The sequence below is a fragment of the Myotis myotis genome, unplaced genomic scaffold (genome assembly GCF_014108235.1).
Source record: "Myotis myotis isolate mMyoMyo1 unplaced genomic scaffold, mMyoMyo1.p scaffold_m19_p_7, whole genome shotgun sequence".
NCBI lineage: Eukaryota > Metazoa > Chordata > Mammalia > Chiroptera > Vespertilionidae > Myotis > Myotis myotis.
The window spans coordinates 89712167-89737145 of NW_023416379.1; the positions used below are offsets into that span (position 1 = coordinate 89712167).

At 41.4% G+C, this 24979-nt stretch overlaps 1 protein-coding gene across 1 annotated transcript in view; it reads right to left on the bottom strand.

Annotated features, from left to right (window-relative positions):
* The window catches only part of DNAH8 (dynein axonemal heavy chain 8), a 271112-nt gene that overhangs the window by 214206 nt on the left and 31927 nt on the right, over positions 1-24979 (bottom strand). The window contains exons 7-17 of the mRNA XM_036318282.1: positions 24120-24221; positions 23536-23682; positions 19491-19688; positions 17157-17233; positions 14883-14982; positions 14165-14284; positions 10816-10951; positions 5977-6164; positions 2561-2641; positions 2046-2162; positions 901-1020 (exon numbers count right to left, since the gene is read on the bottom strand). Coding sequence (XP_036174175.1) covers positions 901-1020; positions 2046-2162; positions 2561-2641; positions 5977-6164; positions 10816-10951; positions 14165-14284; positions 14883-14982; positions 17157-17233; positions 19491-19688; positions 23536-23682; positions 24120-24221 — 1386 coding nt within the window. The remainder of the gene's footprint in view (positions 1-900; positions 1021-2045; positions 2163-2560; positions 2642-5976; positions 6165-10815; positions 10952-14164; positions 14285-14882; positions 14983-17156; positions 17234-19490; positions 19689-23535; positions 23683-24119; positions 24222-24979) is intronic.

Below are 24979 nucleotides of genomic sequence, written 5' to 3' on the forward strand. Positions count from 1 at the left end.
GCTTTTGAGAGAGACTGTTAGTGTGCCAAGCCTCGACCATGATTAGACAGGGCTCCTGGCCTGTCCTTTCCAGCCAGTGTATGTTGAGAAGGGTTAGGCTTTATCCTGTGGGAATTGGACAGGTTTCCCCAAGGGAGTTTTGCAGCTGAATTTGGTGGAAATGTGGAGACTGGATAGGATGGGGCCACGTATGGAGGCAGAGAGACTAGTTAGACCAGGGGTCCTCAAACTTTTTAAACAGGGGGCCAGTTCACTGTCCCTCAGACCATTGGAGGGCCGGACTATAGTTTAAAAAAAAAAAACTATGAACAAATTCCTATGCACACTGCACATATCTTATTTTGAAGTAAAAAAACAAAACAGGAACAAATACAGTATTTGTATTTGCATGTGGCCCGCGGGCCGTAGTTTGAGGACCCCTGAGTTAGACCATGACATCGATTGCTAAACTCCAAAGGAGCCTTACAGATCTGCCCTAAGACAGGGGTAGCAATCGTGGAAAAGGGGAGGCAATTCAAGCAAAATATGAGGAAGAAGCAAAACCTGACTAAGTCTGAAGACTGACTGGACTTAGGAAAGGGAGAGAGGAAAGAGGCCTGCTGGCTCCTGGGTGTCTGGGTGGACCAAAAGGGAAGTCTGTGAGAACAGACAGAGGGACAAGAGCAGTGAGCCCCTGACAGAACCCCTCACGGGGCTGAGGACATTAGTAAAATAATGTCTAGGGCATGGCCATTGGTGTGAGCTGTTGGAGCCTTGTAAGCTTTTGGAGCTGAGGTTGTCCCCCCAAAAAAGCTAGGATATCTAAATACTACTGACACAGGTTTCTACTCTTGGATTGTAAATTCACATTTCAGGTTTATGAGCGTCTCCATGATTAAAATATAACACATAAATGCATACCTCATTGAGCGTCAGCATATCTTCCACTTTGGTAGCACCACCTTCGGGCAGGGAAATTAACACAGTTTTGGCTATCTCCTTTAGAACTGTATCAATATGCATCTCACACAAGTCATTGATCTACCAACAAGAAGGAAAAAAATGTGGGAGAAAACTCTTCTTTCATCCAAAATGTACCTGAGTTATCATCTAATTGAGAGGGCTGTATCTGGAATCCTGCCTCCAGAGCCAAGCATAATTTGGTGGGAGTTTTAGATGTATATCCGCAAAAAGAGCTTGACCTGGAACTAAAGTTTTATTGAGCAGCAACGTGTACCATATGTACGATCGCTTTTAAAGCCTCATTCCAGCCCATGAGCCATCGCTATTCCAGTTTTACAGCTAAAGAAACCAATGCTCAGAGCTGTAAAGTGACGGTGGGAGAAACACGCCGCTGGTGACAGGCAGAGGATCACACGCAGGCGTATCCGCCTCCCAAGCCTCTGAGAGTTCACGGTACACCACACACTGCCACGCCAACAGATGAGCGTATCTAGAAAGAACTCCTATGCATACTTGCATAACCCGTGGACACAGACAATATGTGAGCTGAAGGCCTGGGGAGGGGGCAGGAGTGGGGAGGAAGTGGTCAATGACGAGGAAAAAGAGGTCATCCGTAAAATTTTCAACAATAAAGATAAATTTTAAAAATAATTTAAAAAAATAAAAGCGCCTGAGAGCTAATGATGACCTTTACCCACCCCCACCCCCCAAAAAAAGTGTGCTTCTACCTAGCAAGCACAGCAGGAATCAACAGACAATAGCCAACTAGATGACTCCCTCGTTTAATTAATATCAGATGCATGGTTATTTAAGAACTCCCCTCTGCCATTTTCCACAGTCCACAGTTTTTTAAGACTAAGCTGTGGAGGTGAGCCATCGTTTTAACGTATTAAAGGCAAGGTCATTCAGAGATAAGAACAGGCAATCCTAAATGAAAAGGGCCAAAAGCAGTTAAAGAAACATAACGCATTAACAGTTTTTAGCTTAATGGATATCCTTTCAGTTAAAAGTCACACCTTTTAAAGGGGTTTCACAGGTAATCAAACTATTGCTCACAGTCAGAGTATTCATGTACGTAGTTTTTTCATATTTATCTATTTTACCTTCTTTAAAAGTTGATTGAACATATTCAAAACTGAGTCAACTTCTTGAAAGAAGCTTTCTAGTGTTAGAGATGACCATGTTAATATTGTGAGCCCTTGTCTCAACACAGATTCCACCTAGAAAAAAAAAGGGGGGGGGGGCGGAGAGATGTTTCCATCATTAACAGAAGCATCTGCATTTATTTAAAAGGCTTTCTTTTATTACTTAGAAATATTTCCTTAATTATATTTCTCCTCCATTATACCTGACAAAAGTGACTTTTTGGTTTTTATTGGTCATCTTTAGCTATCCAGGAAACAATCATGGATTTTTAGAAAGTGCTAATTATGTAGATTTAGTTGCTTTTCAAAGGCAACAAAACGTAGACAAGAAACCATTGTGTAGGAATAATAGAGCTATAAAGTTGAACTAGAAAGACAGAGGGTCTAGGCAAGAACTGATGTTCTAAAACCCATTATCTATAGAACTGTAATCTTAAACAAGAAAATCAACATAAACCTTCAGTATTACCAACCTTCTTCATTTTAGGGGCCATCAGATTGACAAACACTGAGGGCACTTCCTGGCACAACTCGTCGTAATACTGCAGGAGATCCTGTTAAAAGTCCAAATGGCACGTCTTACTTTAACTGATTTTACAACAATAGTCATATTTTGATTCAGACCAAGAAGGTTTCGTGACACCTGTGTCCTCGAACTCCTGCCAAGATGGAGGGTGCTCATTTAAAGTTATACTAGCTAATGTACTTTTCCCCCACCTGTAAATTACCTGAGCATCCCCTGTAAACAGTGAGTCAATGGGTTTGCATTTTTCATGTTTAGGATTTAATTGTCTTTCTAGATTTATGCTATTTTAAAAAGCTTGGATAATTATCTTCTCATGATGTCTGCCATTACACATTTCCCCCCTTTTTTTCCTTGTCCTCTGACATATTAAAGCATACAGATCACTGATGCCACACTTGTTTTCTTGAATCAAAATCAATGTCCTACAATCAGAATTAATAAGCTTTTTATTTTCTTTTATATATCTTTCAGAGATGAGCCATCACAACAATCGATTTTTGACTGTTTTGTAATTTCCTGCACTGTGTGATGGGAGACGTGGATTCAAGTTAATCCTCCCCCAAAGTAATAATACTAAATTGTTTCAATGTGCACTTGATAGTTTCAAAGTTATTCATTTCTTTCCTGCTTTATTGTTTTTTTTTACTTGCAGTTGAACTTTTATGTATACTTGACACTTGGCAAAGGACTTTGACTTTCGAAGTATCATTCAATACTAACTGAAACCTAAAAGATGCAATGCAAGTGATATGAACCTCAATTTAGAACAGCACTTTGACACTCAGTTCTCCAAAGGCACAACTAGCCAATACAAAAGCTTAGGGCTTCCGATGCTGAAGCTAAAGTTTACATAATGCCAATGCTCCTTTGAGGGCTTTTTTTAAAAAAGATATATAGCAATTAAATACTATTTTGGCAAAAGCTAAAATTATTAAACTCTTAAAAGAAAGCATAGTTATAAATCTTCATGACCTTGGATTAGGCAAAGATTCCTTAGCTATAACACTAAAATCACAAGAGACAATATAAAAAGTAATGACCTGATCTTCACCAAAATTAAAAATGTGCTTCAAAGGCCACTATCAAGAAAATGAAAGGACAATCCTCAGGATAGGATAAATATTTTCAAATCCTGTATCTGATAAGGTATTTGTACCTAGGCTATGTGAAGGATACTTACATCTCAGTAACAAAAAGGTAGATAACTCAATTAAAATATGAGCAAAGGATTTGAATAGATATTCCTTAAAGATCTAGAAATGGACAATGTGCACACAAAAAGATGCTCATCACTAGCTATGAGAGAAACGCAAATCAAAACCACACTAACACACTGCTTTACATCCAAATGATGTTCAAATGAAAAGGACAGATAGTAACAGTTGTTGGCAAAGAAATGGAGAAATTGAAACCCTCTCACAGTACTTGTGGAAATACAAAATAATGCAGCCTCTTTGAAAAAGTGTGTCAGTTATTCAAAAGGTTACCAAGTTATTGAAACCCAGCAATTTCTCTCCTAGGTATCCCCCCTGGAGCAGCAACTTTCAACCGATGTGCCTCAAGAATTTTTAAAAGATGAAATACTGCCCTGGCAGGTTTTGCTCAGTAGCTAGAGCATCCGTCTGTGGACTGAAGGGTCCCGGGTTCGAATCTGGTCAAGGGCACATGCCCAGGCTGTGGGCTCGATCCTCAGTAAGGGGCTCGCAGGAGGCAGTGGGCAGCCAATCCATGATTCTCTCTCATCATTGATGTTTCCATCTCTCTCTCCCCTCTCCCTTCCTTTCTGAAATCAAGTGCTAGTGAAGATGTGGAGAAAAAGGAACCCTCGTGCACTGCTGGTAGGAATGCAGTCTGGTACAGCAACTGTGGAGAACAGTATGGAGTTTCCTCAAAAAATTAAAAATGGAACTCCCATTTGACCCAGTAATCCCACTTCCTGGAATATTTCCCAAGAAATCAGAAACACCAATCAGAAAGGATATATGCACCCCATGTTCATAGCAGCACAATTTACAATAGATAAGATTTGGAAACAGCCTAAGTGCCCATCAGCAGATGAGTAGATGAAAAAACAGTGGAACATCTACACAATGGAATACTACGCTGCTGTAGAAAAGAAGGAACTCTTACCATTTGCAACAGCATGGATGGACCTGGAGAGCATTATGCTAAGTGAAATAAGCCAGTTGAAGAAAGATAAATATCACATGATCTCACTCATTTGTCGAATATAATGAACAATAGAAACTGATGAACAAAAATAGATCCAGAGACAGAGAAGCATCAAACAGACCATCCAACCTCAGAGGGAAGGCAGAGGAGGAGGGGGGTTAAGAGAGCAACCAAAGGACTTGTATGCATGCATATGGGCATGGCCCATGGACACAGACAGTTGTGGGGCGAGGGCATGTGCTGGGGGGTTGGCGACAGCCAGGGAGAGGTCAATGGGGGAAAAAGGAGACATATGTAATACTTTCAACAATAAAGAATTTAAATTTAAGAAAGAAAAAAAAAAGAAAGAACGAGTGTTGGGGTGAATGTGGAGAAAAGGGAACCCTCATGCATTGTTGCTGGGAATGTAAATTAGTGTAGTCACTATGGAAAACAGCGTGGAAGTTGCTGAAAAATTAAAAATGCCATATGAACCAGCAATCCACTTCTGTGGAAATGAAATGTTAACTGCAGCATTAGTCACAATAGCTAAGGTATGGAAATAAGGAGGATACCCTGCCGCTGGCGACAATATGGATGGACCTTGAGGCCTGATGCTGAGTGAAACAAGTCAGACACAGAAAGACAAATTCGGTATGGTATCCCTTATATGTGGAATTAAAAAAAAAAAAAAAAAAAAAACAACTCGTAAAAATGGAGAGTAGAAAAGTCGTTGCCAGGACCTGGGGGGAGGGGGAAGTGGAGAAAGGTTTGTGAAAGGGTACAAAGTTTCAGCTATAAGGTAATAAGGTCTGGGGAGCGACTATCTAACACTGCGACTATAGTTGATAACTCTGTGTTGTATAACTGAAATCTGCTTAGAGAGTAGAACTTAAATGTTCTCACATAAAAAAACCAAACCCATATACATATGTATATATGTAAGGTGCTGAATGTGTTAATTAACTAAATGGGAGGGATCTTTTCACAATGCATATGTATATCAAACCATCACATTGTACACTAAATATCTTACAATTTTTATTTGTCAATTACACCTCAGTAAAGCTGAAAAATAAAAAGAATCAACATAGTAACAGATTTCCCCCTCAAAGCCATATCAGTACTATATAGTACTGCAATACTATATTCCTCTCCCGCCAAAAAAAAAAAAACACTTCAAAACTAATTAGAAAATATAATTTATCTTACCTGCAAATGCAATTTATCTCCTTTCAACTTACTCTCCAGCTTTAGCATTCTCTTTGCCTGATCTGGTACCTCCAGCTTCATTTTTATCATGCATTTAGTTTCCCGAACAACTTCCAGAATTTTGGGATCAAAATTAACCATCAGCTTTCCTGATTCTGGATGTCGCACAAAAAGTGTGGCTTGTAAAGCTACAAATAAACGATTTTTTTACTTTAGATATTTTGGATTTATTTCTGCTTCCAGCCCTATGTCACATGCCTATCTTCCCCACTGGACTATTGACTTTTTTTTTTTTAAATCCCATATAATAAAAGCCTAATATCCTAAGTGTCCAACCGTTTGTTCGACCATTTGACCAGTCGCTATGACACACACTGACCACCAGTGGGCAGATGCTCAGACCGGTAGGTTAGCTTGCTGCTGGGGTCCGGCCAATCGGGACTGGGTGAGATGGGCTAGACATGCCCCGAGCCCTCCTGAGGTCCCTCCCTGGCCCCAATCGTGCACTGGTGGGGTCCCTTGGCCTGGCCTGCACCCTCTCACAATCTGGGACCCCTTAGGGGATGTCAGAGATCTGGTTTTGGCCCAATCCCCACAAGCCAAGCTGAGGGACCCCACCCGTGCACAAATCCATGCACCGGGCCTCTAGTGTGTGTATGTGTGTGTGTATATATACATATATATATAATTATTGATTTCAAAGAGGAAGGGAGAAAGAGAGAGAAACATCAGTGATGAGAGAGAATCATTGATCAGCTGCTTCCTGCAGGCCCTCCACTGGGGATCGAGCCCACAACCCGGGCATGTGCCCTGACCGGGAATCAAACCCTGACCTCCTGGTTCATAGGATGACACTCAACCACTGAGCCATGGGGGCCAGACTGGACTGCTGACTTCTTAAGGACAGAACAATAGCATTGAATATCCCAGTTTCTGACACACAGTAGGTGCTCAAGACATAGATAAATAAATGCAGAGCATCTATAAGGCCATAAAATCAGATCAAGAGAGGAAACTAGGCCATGAATGGCTAGCCCTTGTGCTCTGAGCTGCAAAACTTTTCAGGGTGGGCCTAAGAAAGCTATAATACCGTGTTAATTTATTTTCACAGATGGTGATTGAACCCCTAGGAGAGAACTGGAAGATGTGCACAACTATGAAAATATGACACACCTCACAGATTTCCCAAACCTTTTTCCATGCCTAACCCCAAAGTGGCTTCTTTAAGGAGGTTTATCTGAATGAAATCTCCATCCTGAATTTCTGACAACTAGGATCAATATCAGTAAGAAATATTTATTAAACACCATTGCACTGTGAACTCCTGGAATAAATACAGAGGGAGATTTTTTTACACTACATCTGAACTACTATTGAACATCATTAATATAAATAGGCATTTCCAGATATGCTTTTTATTACGAATCCCTAGGTTCATGCTGAGGAGCCTTAGATTATTTGTTATTATAGCATTAGAGGCCCAGTGCATGAATTCGTGCACCAGGGGGGTCCCTTGGCCTGGCCTGTGGGATCGGGCTGAAACTGGCATCCCCTGAGGGTTCCTGGATTGCAAGAGGGCACAGACCAGGCCGAGGGACCCCACCGGTGCACTATCGGGGCCGGGGAGGAACATGGGAGGTTGGCCAGCCAGGGAGGAACTGTGGGAGGGCTCTAGGCAGCCGTGGGCAAACTACGGCCCGCAGGCTGGATCCGGCCCATTCGGCTGTTTTATCCGGCCAGCGGAGCCGAAAGAGCAGAGGGTTCTCTTGCTCTCCCCTCCGCTCCTTCACCAGCAGCAGTGTTAACATGGCAACGTCGGGAAACACGGCCGCAGCTCTTTCTTCTGAGTCCAGTTGAAGAACCCATTGTGGCCCTCGAGTCAAAAAGTTTGCCCACCCCTGGCTCTAGGGCATGTCCGGCCCATCTCACTCAGTCCCAATCAGCCAGACCCCAGCAGCAAAATAACCTACTGGTTGAAGCATCTGCCCCTGGTGGTCAGTGCACATCATAGCAACTGGTCAACTGGTTGACTGTCCCCTGGTGGTCAGTGGACGTCATAGTGAGCTGTTGAGCGGCCTTAGCATATCATTAGCATATTATGCTTTGACTGATTGAACGGACGACTGGATAACCAGACACTTAGCACAATAGGCTTTTATTATATAGGATGATAAAAAATAATCACACACCTGTAGATAAGTATGTATGAGCTTGAATATATCTTATATTAACAAACACTACTAACTTGAGGATGCCCACTGTATCTTCCAAGCTTCGTATTACTGCACCATATGTGGCTGCATCAAATATCTACTTAAATAGAAGAGTCTTTATATCTCTTTGAAGTTACTGGAGTTTTACTCATCCTATAAAATTAGTTTTAATGATCCTAGTTTCATGGAGATTTCAACTAAAAATTTTTACCCAATTTATTTGAAATCTCTTAAAAATTGAACTAGAAATCATTTATCTTCCCAAGTTAAAGTCTAAATTAACCCTTGGACATTCATTTGATAAAATCTGTCTTCCTTAGGGCTGTACTGAGTTTCTGTGACAGGACAGAATGGGCAGCAAGACCACTAACAATGACAGCCTGGAAGCCCTCCCCCGGGCTGAGTGAACATTCCTTCCAGGTGGGTCATCAGTAGAGAAACATTACCGGGGTTGATACTAGGTCTCCAATTATTACCCCGAGTGCCTGTACAGTTAAATATCGTCACACCGCTGTACCAACAAGAAGCCTTTCAGAGCGATTCCTGCCCCGTAGCCTGTGTGCACATGAAAGGCAGATTTGAATCCTGGCCCTGCCACTTCCCAGCTGTGTGATCTTGGGCAAGTCAGATAATGGTTTCTCAGTGCCCGGGTTTCCTCGTCTGTCAGATGAGGGCAACAATAGTTCCTCAAAGGGTTGCCATGAGGATTAAAGGCAGTTAGCTATATATGTAAAGTACTTAGACAAAGCCTGGCACATGGTCAGCACTATATAGATGTTAGCTATGACTGTTATTTAAAGGAGACAAAGATGAAACAGACAGAGAGAGTATCCTTGGAATGTGTAGGGGAGATAAGACAGGTCTGTAAAGCAGTAAGTGTCCTGGGAAAGAATTGCAGACAGTGCATGGAGGGCTCGAGAGGAGGACATTACTTTCCGCTGGGAAGAATGAGGAAGGGCTGGATGGAACAGGTGACTATTGAACTTGATTTAGAACATGTGCAGATGAGAGGAAAGACCAGCAGGACAAAACAAAAAGTAGGGAAGTGCATCGTATTGCAGAAGCTAACTAGTACATGCTCCGTGTTTCAGTTGTTAAAAATTCTCTTTTGCCCTTTTCCATAGTGTGAAGTGTAAGCTTTCGCGTTGGTCCATTAGCAGGCTTTCATTGGGACCCATCTGGCCGCCATTCGCATATGGCCTGACAGAAGGCCTATTAAAGGTTTGGTTAAGGTGCCAGTTAGGGAAGACACCCTACGGGGTTGGGGCCCCGTCTTCCAGGATGCCGGTGTCCACTGAATCAAGCACCCGCATATATGCTGTGTCCCCAACTGCTCAAGTAAATGGATCTGGAACCAAGAGAGAGAAGTAGGAGTGGTCCTCTCACTCTCACTCCTGGTGACCCACCCCCTGAAGTTGTGCTCCCTGTGCCTGCAATTCTGTGCTCTGCTGAAGTGGAGATCCCGGGGTGGGAGGGAGAAAGCTTCCTACCAGGGGACATGGCCAGGGTTCCACCAGGTTACAGATAAGAGCTTAAGGTTAAGGTGGGACAAAGCATGGCCAACAGCTGAGCCCACACAATAACGACACCCCAGATCAGGGTTCCTCAAACTTTCTAAACAGGGGGCCAGTTCACTGTCCCTCAGACCATTGGAGGGCCGGACTATAGTTTAAAAAAAAAACTATGAACAAATTCCTATGCACACTGCACATATCTTATTTTGAAGTAAAAAAAAACGGGAACAAATACAATATTTGTATTTGCATGTGGCCCGCGGGCCACAGTTTGAGGACCCCTGCCCCAGATGATGCCAGCGTGGGTGGGTGCTCGCTGAGAATCACCATCCTCTGCCTCACACTTAACTCTGCCCGCTGTCTGAGGATGCTTGGACCCTCAGAGGTACTTGGACCAGCCCTAATATTCTTTTTTTTTTAATATATTTTTTAATGATTTCAGAGAGGCAGGGGGAGGGAGAGATAGAAACATCAATGATGAGATAGAATCATTGATTGGCTGCCTCCTGACATGCCTTACTAAGGATCAAGCCTGTGACCCGGGCATGCACCCTAACGGGGAATTGAACTGTGACCTCCTAGGTTCATAGGTCGATGCTCAACCACTGAGCCACACCGGCCAGGCAGGCCTAATACTCTTAATTTACTGGAGCTCAAAATTGAAGTTAAATTCAGTTATAGAAAAAGAAAGGAAGGGAGGGAACAAGAAAGGAGTGAGGAAGAGAACAGTGAGAAGGAAGGAGGGAAAGAGGGAGGGAAGCTGCAATTCTCCACTGATTGGGACTGAGATTTGAATCTATGTCATGATAAAACTAAATATGAAAACTTTCCTAAATCCATGGAAAAATATCTATAAAGACTCTTGATATTTACTTTTGAATACTTTTTTTCAGGAGGAAGTCCTAATCTAAGCAAATCAACTTTAAGGTCATGACGATTTTTGCTCATAAAGATCAGAGTATTAATAACTATAAAGATATAAATAATTGTATCACCCCCAAATCTCAATGCAACCATCATAAGACTACATGGAAGAGATGTAAAACTTCCCCAGAACCATGAACTCATCCAAAGTCCCCTCACACCCCTGGGGAGCAGAGCCGCACACCCACCGTACTGTATCTGCGAGATCTCTCTGGTCCAGGCCGTGTGGTAGACCACCTCAAACTCCACCAGCACATAGGAAATCTTGTTATACTGACGAATGACAGCCTTACCTTCCGAACTTGACAAAATGTCCGAGTTTTTCTGTTTTTTTATGGGAAAGAGAAAGCTTTATGTTAAAAGACTGTTGCTCGTTTCATGCAAATCATAAAAAGCTGTTTGTCTTTAAAAGGGCATCAAATCATTGTGCTACCCATTCTGATTTTACCTCAGAGTAAAACAGGGATGAGGAAGGCTGTACAAGCTAGCCAAGGAAGTAGGGAAACATTGTGGAGAAGGGGGAAACTGGAGAAGGAAATAAAGGATTTAAAAAGAAAGGGCTAGCCCTGCAGCCAGCCCCAGGCACCGAGAGATAGAAACATCAATGATGAAAGAGCACCATTGATTGGCTGCCTCCCTCCCACTTTTCTGGACAAGATGCGATGGACGGGTCTCCCTTGAAGTGTGGATATCAGGACAAAGTCCTAAGTTCCAGCACCAAAAAAACAGTAACCCAATATCCAAGAACACAACCAAATTTCTCTATGCAAATTACTGCAAGTTTTATGTTTTGATCTACATATGTCAAAAACAGTCAATCAGCAATGGAATTCCATCTTGGCCCCTGTGTAAGCCCAGCGTTTCAATGTTTTTTAATATTGAGAACAGTTAAATAAGTGATAGTAGCCAAACACAAACAACAAAAGCTCAATATTTAATAACATTTGAATTATAATGTTACTCTCAAGACTATATATATTGTGGTAGCATTTTGTTCTGAATTTAGGCACTAGACACAAAACTAAGCCAACCACCTCCACTCTGTAGCTCTGGCTCTTTAAAAAACAAAGCAAAAAAAAACAAAACAAAAAAAACCCACAAAACAAAACAAAGAGAAGACAAACTGGCAATTTCGGAATTCCAACAGGGCCTAAGAGGGTCCTGGTGTTTTTCAGAAATCGAACACTCTTAAGGACACAGAGAATGAATGTGCTTTATGGTTCCCTGCTCTAGGTCTGTTTCTCATACAGGAAGAGACTGCACCTAGCCTCCCCTTTGCTAATACACAGAAGCAACCTCAGCACTTGGCCTGTTTTTTGTTTTCAAAACAATTTTTAAAGCATTTATAAAGTGTCCTGTTGTATCCAAAGTCACAAAGTTTAAGATTCACCCTCTTAGAAATAACTGTAATGAAACGGGCTTATCTACCACACATGAAACAATTGGTTTAATGTCTCACAAGCATATTTATACACTAAATTTTCTTCACCAGTAAAATCATGAGCTCTAACTACTTTCTTGGACATAAATACGATGAGATCAAATATATTTCTTGTATTCAAAACCCCAGTCCAGATGGTCTTGAGGGAGAACCAAGATGGCGGCATAGGTTAACGCCGGAGTTTGCTGCCTTGAACAACTACTTCAAAAGTGAAACTAAAAAACTGAACGGACATCACCCAGAACCACAGGAACGCTGGCTGAGTGGAAGTCCTACAACTAGGAGGAAAGAGAAACGCATACGGACACTCAGAGGAGGCGCAGTGCTGAAGTCAAATACTGAGGTGCGGAGTGCGCGGAGCGGGCTGGCGGCAGAGGGTGCGGTTGGCGTTTTCAATCAGGAGGGAGTCGCAAACTCTGAGCTCCAGATACAGGTGAGTCTTTAGGGACCCAGACTCAAACGGGAGAAGCGGGACTGTCTGGCTTCAGTCAGCGCGAGTGCAGCTTTCTCTCCGAGGTTTGCAGCGGTCGCTGGGACTCAGAGAGGCAGAGCCCCTGGGGACAGGACTGAGAGCCGCCATAACTGCTCTCTCCGGCCCACCCTGTTGATCCTGTGCGACCCGCCCCGCCCAAGCCCTGCACAGAGGCATTTGCTGGATAGCCTCAGGCAAAGGCTAGATTAGCACCTCCCTAGAGGACAGAAGTTCTCTCACTGCTGACACAGCTGATTCTCATAGCCACTTGGCCTGGAGGTCAAACCCTCCCTGGTATTAGCTACAACAATCAAGGTTTAACTATAAGACAGCGCACAAAGACCACTAGGGGGTGCACCAAGGAAGCATAACAAAATGCGGAGACAAAGAAACAGGACAAAATTGTCAATGGAAGATATAGAGTTCAGAACCACACTTTTAAGGTCTCTCAAGAACTGTTTAGAAGTCGCCAATAAACTTAATGAGATCTACAAGAAAACTAATGAGACCCTCGATGTTATATTGGGGAACCAACTAGAAATTAAGCATACACGGACTGAAATAACGAATATTATACAGACTCCCGACAGCAGACCAGAGGACCGCAAGAATCAAGTCAATGATTTGAAATGCGAGGAAGCAAAAAACACCCACCGGAGGGGCAGAATGAAAAAAGAATCCAAAAATGCGAGGATAGTGTAAGGAGCCTCTGGGACAGCTTCAAGCGTACCAACATCAGAATTATAGGGGTGCCAGAAGATGAGAGAGAGCAAGATATTGAAAACCTATTTGAAGAAATAATGACAGAAAACTTCCCCCACCTGGTGAAAGAAATGGACTTACAGGTCCAAGAAGCACGGAGAACCCCAAACAAAAGGAATCCAAAGAGGACCACACCAAGACACATCATCATTAAAATGCCAAGAGCGAAAGATAAAGAGAGAATCTTAAAAACAGCAAGAGAAAGAAACTCAGTTACCTACAAGGGAATACCCATACGACTGTCAGCTGATTTCTCAACAGAAACATTGCAGGCCAGAAGGGAGTGGCAAGAAATATTCAAAGTGATGAATACCAAGAACCTACAACCAAGATTACTTTATCCAGCAAAGCTATCATTCAGAATTGAAGGTCAGATAAAGAGCTTCACAGATAAGGAAAAGCTAAAGGAGTTCATCACCACCAAACCAGGATTATATGAAATGCTGAAAGGTATCCTTTAAGAAGAGGAAGAGGAAGAAAAAGGTAAAGATACAAATTATGAACAACAAATATGTATCTATCAACAAGTGAATCTAAGAATCAAGTGAATAAATAATCTGATGAACAGAATGAACTGGTGATTATAATAGAATCAGGGACATAGAAAGGGAATGGACTGACTATTCTTAGGGGGAAAGGGGTGTGGGAGATGCGGGAAGAGACTGGACAAAAATCGTGCACCTATGGATGAGGACAGTGGGTGGGGAGTGAGGGCGGAGGGTGGGGCGGGAACTGGGAGGAGGGGAGTTTTGGGGTGGGGGGGAAGAGGAACAAATGTAATAATCTGAACAATAAAGATTTAATTTAAAAAAAAAAAAAAAAAAACCCAGTCCACATACTATAAATGTCAGCATTGGCTTACAAAGAAATAGTTGATGGGCTCGCTTATCCGGCGGTAGAGCTGCCTCACCCAAAGTATTTTTCCTGCTATTGGAGGCATGTTGCGAGCCAGAGGGGGGTCATCTTTTTGAGAATGATAAAGCTGTAATGAAAGAGCTGGTATTAATGTTTGAAATTCAATACGATGAAAAAGGCAAAAAATATATATAAAGCTGTACTTGTATTGATGTTTTGTCATTATTCCCATGTTTTATACCAAGGAGGTAGTCGTTAAAAATATAGAAACGCCCTTCAGAGATAATAACCTGAGATTCAGGAGGTGATGTTTAAAATATATGACACTTAATTATCTCTAACCCTTCTTTCCCATTACATGTATATTTTTTTTTCTGCCTTTTATCTCCATTTTTAAAGAAGTATTCAAAAGAGGGAGCACATTGCTACATTATACCTGTCATAATAGTCTCCAGAGCCTGTACTTCTAAGGGCTTAATGGGCTTTCTGATGCACGCATGAATGCTGTCACGCAAAGGCAGTTCTTAAGAGCACAGGATGTAAGCCTGGTCTCCCAGTGACATCTCCGGTCAGCCCTTCTGGCACTGAGAAGGGACGTCAGAGGGATTTCGCAGTGACAGGACTGCTCCCGAGTTGCTTAGCACAATATAACCACGGCAAGTACTTTCTGAATGCTTTTGCTTTTGCACTAAAGTGCCTCTCTTTATTATAAACATGATACTTGCCTTCTTAATAGCTTCGAGTTCAGCCACGTAACATTGAAGGATACGCTCAATTGTGTGATTTATTTCTAATTTAAGACAGGGAATGTTCAGCTTCTGGAATCTAAGAGTAATTGAAGGTGAAGAATTAAGAAGTAAATGGGAAAAATACTTGAGAATTGCTGCAGTCCTAAAAATCCATTCCTTTACTCATTTGACAAATATTCACATCAGGCCTCCTACATGTGCTAGGATACAGTGGAAACAAGACAAGTATGGTTCCAGACTTCTTGCAGTCTGTTATCTTATGGAAAAGGGAGCTTTCATGAAGAGTTACATAAATTACCAGGGTGCCAGGAATGCATATTAACAGGGAGCCCAGCCAAGTCTCTGGGAAGTCAAGAAAAACTTCCCTGAGGAAGTGACATTAAACTGAGATTGAAAAGATGAGTGGGGAGTGGCTTCATAAAGATGGAGGGGAGCACACTGACTATCCCTCTGCCAATATTAATGTCACGTGATTCCAAATAGCCAGAATAATAATGTTATAATAATGATTTTGTCAGCCAAATATCACTTTCACTTAGAGACCCAGTGATGCACAGGAAGGGCTAGAACCAGAAAGTTCTGATAATAAAGTGAATTAACACCAGTATATTATAGGTCGGCGGGGGTAGGGCAAAGACAGAAGGAAAGAGACAGAGAGAAATCACTAAGAAAGTAGAACCTGCTATCTGTCACCCGTTAAAACCACTTTATCTGTTTTGACTCTTATGATGGTCTCATAAGGTAAGGTCTCACTGATATTATCCATAGTTAGAGAGACACGGAACTACAGCAAAGCTGGGCCCAAGCCCAGAACCACGGGCTGTCATGAGAAGGTTCCCAAAGGGTCCCTAACGTGGTCATGAGCCCTCTCCGAGCTGGAAGCAAAGAGCCCCGAGTCCAGCTCGTCCCTCTCGTCCAGGCTTTCCTGCCCTTTTGGAGGTCACTGTTGCCAGGAACAGAGGGGCAGGAGCAGCAGGGGCACTCGGGAGGGAAAATGGGAGTTTGGAGATCTGCTACTCTTAATTGCACTTTTTTCTAAAAGTCCAAACAAAATCTTTTCAGCATGCAGAATTAAACATTATTGTTCCCTTTCCAATAACACCTATGAAACCAACCTCAAATATATCATATAGCTGGGGGAAAGATGTAAAATATTTCATTTTCTTATTGAAAGACTGTCTGCTACAAAAAAATTCAGTGAAAAATATATTTCAAATTTTTACCATTCTATTAAATGGTAACTGAAAGAGCAATGTTTATGAGTTCAAAAGTTTACCTAGAAGAAGAGAGAGAAGATGGTGGCCAAATCTTGCACCTCATCCCAGGGTCAGACTGGAAATAAAACTAAATTGGGGAACATTCACCCGTAATGACCAACTAAGGTCCAGCTGAGAAGGAGACACAGCAAACACCTGGAGACTGACAGGAAGGGGCTGACCCGCGTCCTCGGGCGGCAGGCCCAGAGTGCAGAGGGATCCCTTGGCTACAGGAGGGCTTTTCCCCGAGAAGATCAAGGCCTGGAACACAGGCTGGACTCTGCAGCCCAGAGTAACTGGGCTGGGAACAGTGACCCACATAACATCCAGCTGTGACAGGCAGCAGAGCTTCCGGCCACCAGGGAGACCAGAGCCGGTCGGAGAGAAAGCCTCACTCAGTTTGTTTTGGTTTTTAAAGATGTGGAAACAGCCCAAGTGTCCAAAGGTAGATGAGTGGATAAAAGAGCTATGATACATGACACAGTGGAATCCTATGCAGCTGTGAAAAAGTAGGATCTCTTAACCTTTGAAAAAACATGGAGAGGCCTAGAGAGTATTATGTAAGTGAAATAAGCCAGTCAGAGGAAGACAAATATCACATGATCTCACTTCTATGTGAAATCTAATGAACAAAAGAAACTGCCTTAAAGACAAAGAAAGAATCTTGAATAGAAGCATGTAACAGACTGACGATTCTCAGAGGGAAGGGGGGTGTGAGTGGAAAGAGATTAACCAAAGAACTTCTATGCACAACCCATGGACACAGACTATAGTACAGTTAAGGCCCAGGGAGGGAGGGGATGGGAGTGGGGAGGAGGGAATCCTTAGCGGGGAATAGGGACATCTGTAATACTTTCAACAATAAAGATAAATTTAAAATCTTTTTTAAAAGTTTACCTAGAAGAGATTTCCAAGAACATCTTATTTGAAATTGTATTTTCAGATATAAAGTTATGCCAACTAGAAGTTATGCTGCTTAATGGATTATAAATACCTTTGAAGCAGCTGAAGAGCCTGCTGAGAAGATAAGATTTTTCCAAAAGTACTGTTCATAAAGGCCTGTATTTGTACCTAAAATAAAATGTTGATATTTAATGATCTTGGCATTAAGAGACTAGTTTTGTTTAACAACATTTAATGATTTTCCTACAGAATCAATATAGCCTTCAACACACCTACCATCTAAGCATCTAAAACTACATACACTGCCCAGTGCGATGGCCACTGGCACTACTTAGCAGTGAGATACGCTGTAAGTATAAAATATGCACTAGGTTTCAGAGACTTAGTACAAAAAAAGAATGCATAATATCTCAATGATTCTTATATTGATGATATGTCAAAATGTTAGTATTTTTAATATGTTGGGTTGAATAAAATATATTATTTTTTTAAATATATTTTTATTGATTTCTGAGAAGAAGGGAGAGGGAGAGAGACATAAAAACGTCAATGATGAGAGAGAATCAACAATTGGCTGCCTCCTGCACACCCCCAACTGGGGATTGAGCCCACAACCCAGCATGTGCCCTGACCAAGGATTGAATCATGACCTCCTTGTTCATAGGTTGACACTCAACCACCAGCCAGGCAAAATATCTTATTAAAGTAATTTTACCTGCTTCTTTTAACTATTATTCTTTTGGCTACTAGAAAAATTATAAATTACATATGTGGTTGTTTTGGGGAATTACTGACCTAGAGAATTTTTGAAAGGAATGAGTGTCCCTTACCAAGCATATTTCTTTGGGATGTTATAATTTCTAAGCATATGGTAGAGCAATGTGATGACACTATAGACACCCAGAATCAACAGGTGTCGCTGTCCAACATCACTGCTCCCAGAAACCTCTTTGCCACGCCAAGGAGAAACAAGAAGAAAATATCTTCTGAAACTCACACCATCCCAAACAGTGAATTCCAAACTCCTGGTACCAATGGAACTGAAACACTCTTTCTAAATTACTTTCACTTTCAGATTATATTGTTACTAGAGGCCCGATGCATAAAAATCATGCAAGAGTAGGCCTTCCTTCCCCCAGCTGCTGACACCAGCTTCCCTCTGGCACCCAGGACCCGGGCTTCCCTCAGAGCCCCAGCTTTGTCCAGAAGGTCATCCGGAAGGACATCCAGTCTAATTAGCATATTACACTTTTATTATTATAGATGGTCTACTAACCTAAAACACAGTGTTAATCAAACATTGGGAAAGGAGGGTAAGTTAAAACACTGACACCTTTTTAAAATATTAAAAAGTTAATATGGCCTCTAAATATACTGGGAGCTAAAATTTATATCTAAGACCACATAGTAAAGCCTTTACAACATATAATCTTTATTAAAGAATCATAAAAATGATTTAGGCAATAAGTTTTTTTAAAAAGTACAAATTCCCATTGCCATGAAGATATAACTCTCAAAGCATTTTAGACAAAAATCCCACCCTGCCTGACTAGCCAAACACTAAAAGTAATAACTCTAATATATCATAACATCAGAGTCTCACTTTCAAAAACTGAAAGGAAGTCTGTGCCATAAAGAAAAACTGCTGCTAGAATTTTAGGATCTATCTTTTTATATTGCCCAGATTACATGTAATATAGTTTTTTAAAGGAATCTTTAATAAGAAAATATATTTTTCCTTACCTTCATGCCAAAAATTGCAGACTTGGTAAGTGGACAGAGTGTATTCTTGTCCCTCCCTGTGTCTCCCAGACATTGGGTAGCAAGCAGAGGGCCTTTCCATGTGGTTAACCTCAGTTAGTATGAGAGTAACTAAAGCCATATAAGCCCAAAGGTAAGAGAGAAATATGGTACCAGACATTATTTTTAACGACCCTTCATCCGTCTGGTGCCCCAGACGCTATGACAAACAGGACGAGGGCCTCTCAGAGCTGCCCTCTAGGATGCAGAGAGAATGTGGCCGTAAAGTGCAAGGCCAAGGGGAGAGTGAGGCACCTTCCTAATCCGTCCTCACATCTTTTCTCACTAAAACAAAGAGCAAAAATGACAAACTTTTCCTTGGACTGAAAAAATGACATTGGCTTCTTGACACAACAAAAATCGAAAACAAATTTTAATGTAAACTAAAAATGACCCCCAACTACAGTAGTCTTTGGGGCTTCTGGTTGGTTGTTCACTGACATCTTTTATTGATTATGCCCCTTTTTTCACTTTAAAAAAGGCGGAAAATATTTTGTGGACTAGTTAAGAAATTAATCACACCAGCAAATATTTTTATCCATTTGCAAGAGTAACTTATAACAAATAGTTAATATGTGAATTCCAATATTATTAATTACAAGTAAAAGTATGTATAATTACTTACCTCTAAAGCACTGATTTTTGACATGAAGTCTAAGAAATCTGTGTCAAACTCTGTCCTTCTTGGATCCAGAATGTCGTATTGCTTTTTCTTAACCCCGTGATATATATTTTTGAATTTTATTGCCATTATATCTATTCCTTCTATGGTAGAATGACTCAAGGCTGAGAATGTTTGCACAATAGTTATCATTTCTGTAATCTTAAAAAGAGAAGTGTTATTTTATTTTTAAAATGGGATAGTAGCACCTTTCCCTGGAGTAAACTCTTAAGGAATCATTGATTAAGAAGCAGACCAAGAAACAGGCCCTAGGATCACTTAGCTAAAACCAACCAGCGTAGAGAAAATAGATGGTAAATCCCTGTCACTAATCAGTACTATTCTTCAACTATTGAAATCGATGATGGTCGAGCATATCTCGGAATCTGATCATACTAGTATTACATTTCAAAAGGAGGGGGAAATAAATTTCAGTAAAAGCCCTTGCAGATGTCTAAATAATTTCATTCTTTTATTCTTGAGAATTTTCTGAAAATTATTTCACTGGATTCAGAAGCTGTACCATTCTTCTTGCCCCTGCCCTCACTGTAGTTCTGACATGTAGTTCTGATATCTAGCACCAGCAGAAACCGCATCTGTTTTCCTTTCCCCTGCATTCAGGTAGAGGGAAGGCCCAAAAAGACTGAAGAATGACTGTAGTCACTTCTCACCCCAGAAGAGCCCCAGGAGATCGTCAAAATGGACTTTATTGCAGAAATGGCTGCCTCCATCTCAATGTACCAACACCACCTACTTCACCGAAAAAAGAAGAAAAAAAAATCACCTTTCACGTTCACAGGCTACTCAGTTTCTTAATCTTCATTCGTGATTCCCTGTTCTGATTCCTGCTTTGGAGAACAATGCTCAAAGTTCTCCAGGTTTGCTTCCTGTTTGGCCCTTGGGCAAAGCTTCCCTTTGTCCAACGCCCAGACAGAAACCAAACCTGTTCTCAGGGGAGTCCTCCACAGACTACACACGGTGGAGACAACACAGAACCAGAAGTCAAAGTCCCTGCACATGCCAATCCAAAGGGACCACTTCCTGAACAACTGTCACTCTTGGGTCACTGTTTCTGTACATTTCCAAAACGACTGTCACCCTAGAAGCCAGGCCAAGCCTGGAGTACACATGGACTACCTGGAATTCACAGCACGCTATGTACACCCTATATAAAATGAGAAATAGTTGGGCTTCCTACTAATATGTATGCTCCACTCACCTTAACAAAAAACTAAAGAAAAAAAAACCTTAAAAGGCAAATTGGAGAACGAAACTACCCACTTGCTCTGTTATTCTATCCTAAGACTCTCATCTTTATCCCTTACCTTACCACCTGACCCCATGGCCAGAGACAGGGACAAAATCCCTGTCATGAACATGTCCTCTGTTTTGTCCGTCTGTGGATAATGGGTGGTCAAGAGACAGGGACAGCAGTCGGTCCCAAACTTAGCCAGTGGACCCCCCACCCCCATACACACAGCAACAATATAAAAGCCAGTCATGGTCAACCAACATGACCCTCCTCCTGCTCGTTTGTCCTGGCCTTGGCTTTTTTACCAGCTTTCTCTTTATCAAGTTTTGACCCCTCAGTATTGAGAGCCAATTTATAATTCCTCCTCTGCTCACCAATCTTGGCATCCTCTCTAGTTCTCAACTTGCTATGATTCCCTCATCTCAGTGTCACCAGGAGTAAAGACTCTACCCCACCTCTACCTCTAGTTCCTTAACTCTCCCCTGAGCAATGCCAGCTTCCCACTTCTTCTCTTCTCTCCCACAAATGTCCAGGGTGAGAAGAAAACAAAACTAAACTCTAAAATCAATAAAAACTTAAAACATATCTTCAGGTGAGGATTAAATAAGACAAAGAAGAAACTGAAATGACAATCCACAGGATGGGAGAAGATATTGGCAAATCATATATAAGAGACTCATACCCAGAACTCTTGTAACTCAACAATAAAAATACAAAAATAATTAATTATAAAATGTGTAAAAAATTTGAATAGAAATTTCTCCAAAAAAGAACTACAAATGAACATTAAGCACTTGAAATTATGTTCAACATCATTAGTTCATTAGTCATCAGAGAAATGCAAATCAAAACCACAATAAGACACCACTTCACACCCACTAGGATGGCTAAATTTAAAATGACAGATAATAACAAGAGCTAACAAGGATGTGGAGAAACTGGAACTCCCTTAAGTTGCGTATGAAAATGTGAAATGATGCAGCTTGTTTGAAGAACAAGTTGGCAGCTCCTCAAAAAGTTAAACACGGCATTGCCACATGACACAGCAATTCCGTTCCTATGCATATATTCCAGAGGAATAACAACATAAGTCCATACAAAAATATGTACACAAATGTTCATAGCAGCACTGTTCATAATAGCCAAAAAGTGGAAACAACCTAAATATCCATCAACTAATGAATAGATAAATAGAATGTGGTATATCCATACATGGGATATTATTCAGCAATAAAAAGGAATGCTAAAACAGATGAATCTTGAAACGTTATGCTAAATGAAAGAAGTCAGTCACAAAAGAACACATCAGAAGAACAGGTAAATCTATAGAAACAGAAATATTAATGGTGGAGGGGGGAAAAGAGTGTGGCTGCTGATGGGATTTTTTCAGTGGGAATGAAAATGTTCTAAAATTAGATTGTAGAAATGGTTGCATAACTCTGTGAATGTATGAGAAAATGCTGACTTAAACACCTTAATGGGTGAATTGTATGGTGTATGAATTATCCTATATAGTAAAACCCTAATATGCAAATCGACCGAATGGTGGAATGACCAGCAGAACAACCAGTCGCTATGATGCACACTGACCATCAGGGGGCAGATGCTCAACGCAGGAGCTGTCCCCTGGTGGTCAGTGTGCTCCCACAAGGGGAGCAACACTCAGCCAGAAGCTGGGCTCATGGCTGGCGAGCGCAGTGGCGGTGGTGGGAGCCTTCCCCTCCTCCACTGCAGGTGGGTGGTAAGGAGCAAGGGGTCCCAGACTGCGAGAACCCCAGACTGCCAGATGGATGTCTGACTGCTGGCTTGGGCCCAAACATTCTCCTAGGGCTCCCAGACTGTGAGAGGGTGCAGTCTGGGCTGAGTAACTCCCCCAGTGCACGAATTTCGTGCACTGGTCCTCTAGTAGATCCATAAAGCTATTAAAAGAACAAACAAAAACAGCCCCATAGAAGTATGTATGTAGACCCCATCCAGTAACTTGTTTCTCTTCATCACTCATACTTTCCTATCTTAACTGTGTCAGGGATTACAAATGAAAAATGGGCTCTGGACATGTCTAGAAAATGCCCTTCAACCTATGTAATGCCTCAGCAACTTCCAACAAACGATGAACAGGATTCTAAATATTACCAGGACCTAAAAAGTTGGCAAGGTGTTGGGGGATTGGAGTAGATCATACCTAAATGATATATCTTTGTAGACTTTTCAAAGGCTACCTCCAACAAGCCTCTGAATGGACAGCCTATATACCCAGAAAACAGTATCCCTCCTCCCCAGCCAGTCTTAGCAAATGAATCAGAGGCGCAGAAGTTTCTAACCCATGTATGCCCAGTAAAGACATCACCCACACCACGTCTGTGGATACACCCTGTACACTGGCCTAGAAAGAGAAGGTGCCCACACACCCCGATACGACATGACCACCGGGTTCTGACAGGTATTGCAGGCATTTCATCTCACACGTCCTCTTGCCCAACACAATGGTGAAGAGCAGAGGCTTTTGAGTTCAAGCTCCCTGGGTGGAGGCAGACTTGGAGAAAAGTGAAAGTTTGCCATAGCTTTTGTGTATCTGGCAGAAGACACTAATCAGGAATAAAAAATAAGATATAATAAAATGCAGTGAGTAATATCTCATAAGTCATACCAACAGTGAGACGAGCAATCTGGAACAATAATTCTCACAGTGCTACGTAAAGTACCACATAACCAGAGAGGTGTGTTTGGTGGTGGATGCTATGGCTGCACAATGCTTACCTTTTCCAGTCTTTTGCAGAAAGCTTCAAATTTTCCAAATATATACATTTCTGAAACCTCAAAAGACTTTTCCCCTGAGGATTCTAAAATCAGTTTCCTTGTTTTGTGAAAAGATGCTTGATACTCCTTAAATAAGAAAATGCAATCCTGTGGAGAAATTAAAAGAAGGGGCAGAAAGGGTGGTGAGACATTTGTTCAGGAGTCAAAAATTCAAAAATTCTACTCTCACACAGAGCTGATCACATCAGCCGCTCAACAGGGACTGTTGCTGTTAACATTAAAAATTCACATTATTGCCTGGCTCGCATGGCTCGGTGGTTGAGCATCGACCTATGAACCGGGAGATCATGGTTTGATTCCCCAGGTTGCAGGCTCAATCCCCAGTAGGGGGGGCATGCAGGAGGCAGCGATCAATGATTCTCTCTCTCTCTCTCTCAGGCTACTTTGTTCAATGTTTTATAAAAATTAACATGCTTTGTGCATTAATAAAGTAAACAAAATTGGGCCAAATGGTGAAAGCTTTACTTTATGAAAATAAAAATACGTACAAAATAAAATAAATAAATAAAAATACATATACAAACCTGAATTTTCTTTAGTACAAGGGGTGTTTCCTGATCCCATACATGGTTAATTCCTCCATCAGTAATATAGGCTTTAGATGCTGTCACCATTTGATTTGTTACCTAAAATAAATATTAGTCCAAAATAACTGTAGAGAAGTAAATTTTTTTTCATTTCTAAAATCACAAGCATAAAAATGATAAATAGTAAACTTATGTAGTGAATTACAGTATATAAAAACAAAGAAATGTACATTCCAGTAAAAAAAATAAAAGTCACATTTACCTACAACATTTAAGTCAATGTAATTGGGGCTATAAATTTCAAAATCTACTATATTTTCCACTTGTCTATTTCTGCACTAATTAGGACTTGATCTAGTCTAAGTGTGATTCTTCACCATCCTTCAACATGCAAACCATATCCCCCCAAATAGTGAAAAAAGTCAAGATATCTATTTAAATATTCCAGAGATCAAGATAGCAGACTGGCACACAGAAATGTTGGAGAATTCTTAAAATATGGAAAGAATATGGGAACAAATCTATAAGAAGAAAAAAGGTTAGAGAAAACCAGACCCAGTTCTGGAGAAGGTTATTGTGAAGGTGAAACAATATGGGAACTTTTCAAGATGGTAGATGTCGTGAGGGGCCTTTGGTTGTAACCCTGCACACTGAATTTGGAGCAACTTATGCAACAGGCAAAGGGACACATGCTGAAAGGACAAAGCTGTAGATGTGAACCACAGTCTTGGAGAGGCGTGGCTGTGCCAGGTAGCTACTGCACAGCAGGAGGACATATCAGAGAAAATATTATTCATACTTCCCTCCCCGACAAGAAACAGAACAGGGAGGCAACTTAGAAGCCTCAAATTTAAAGA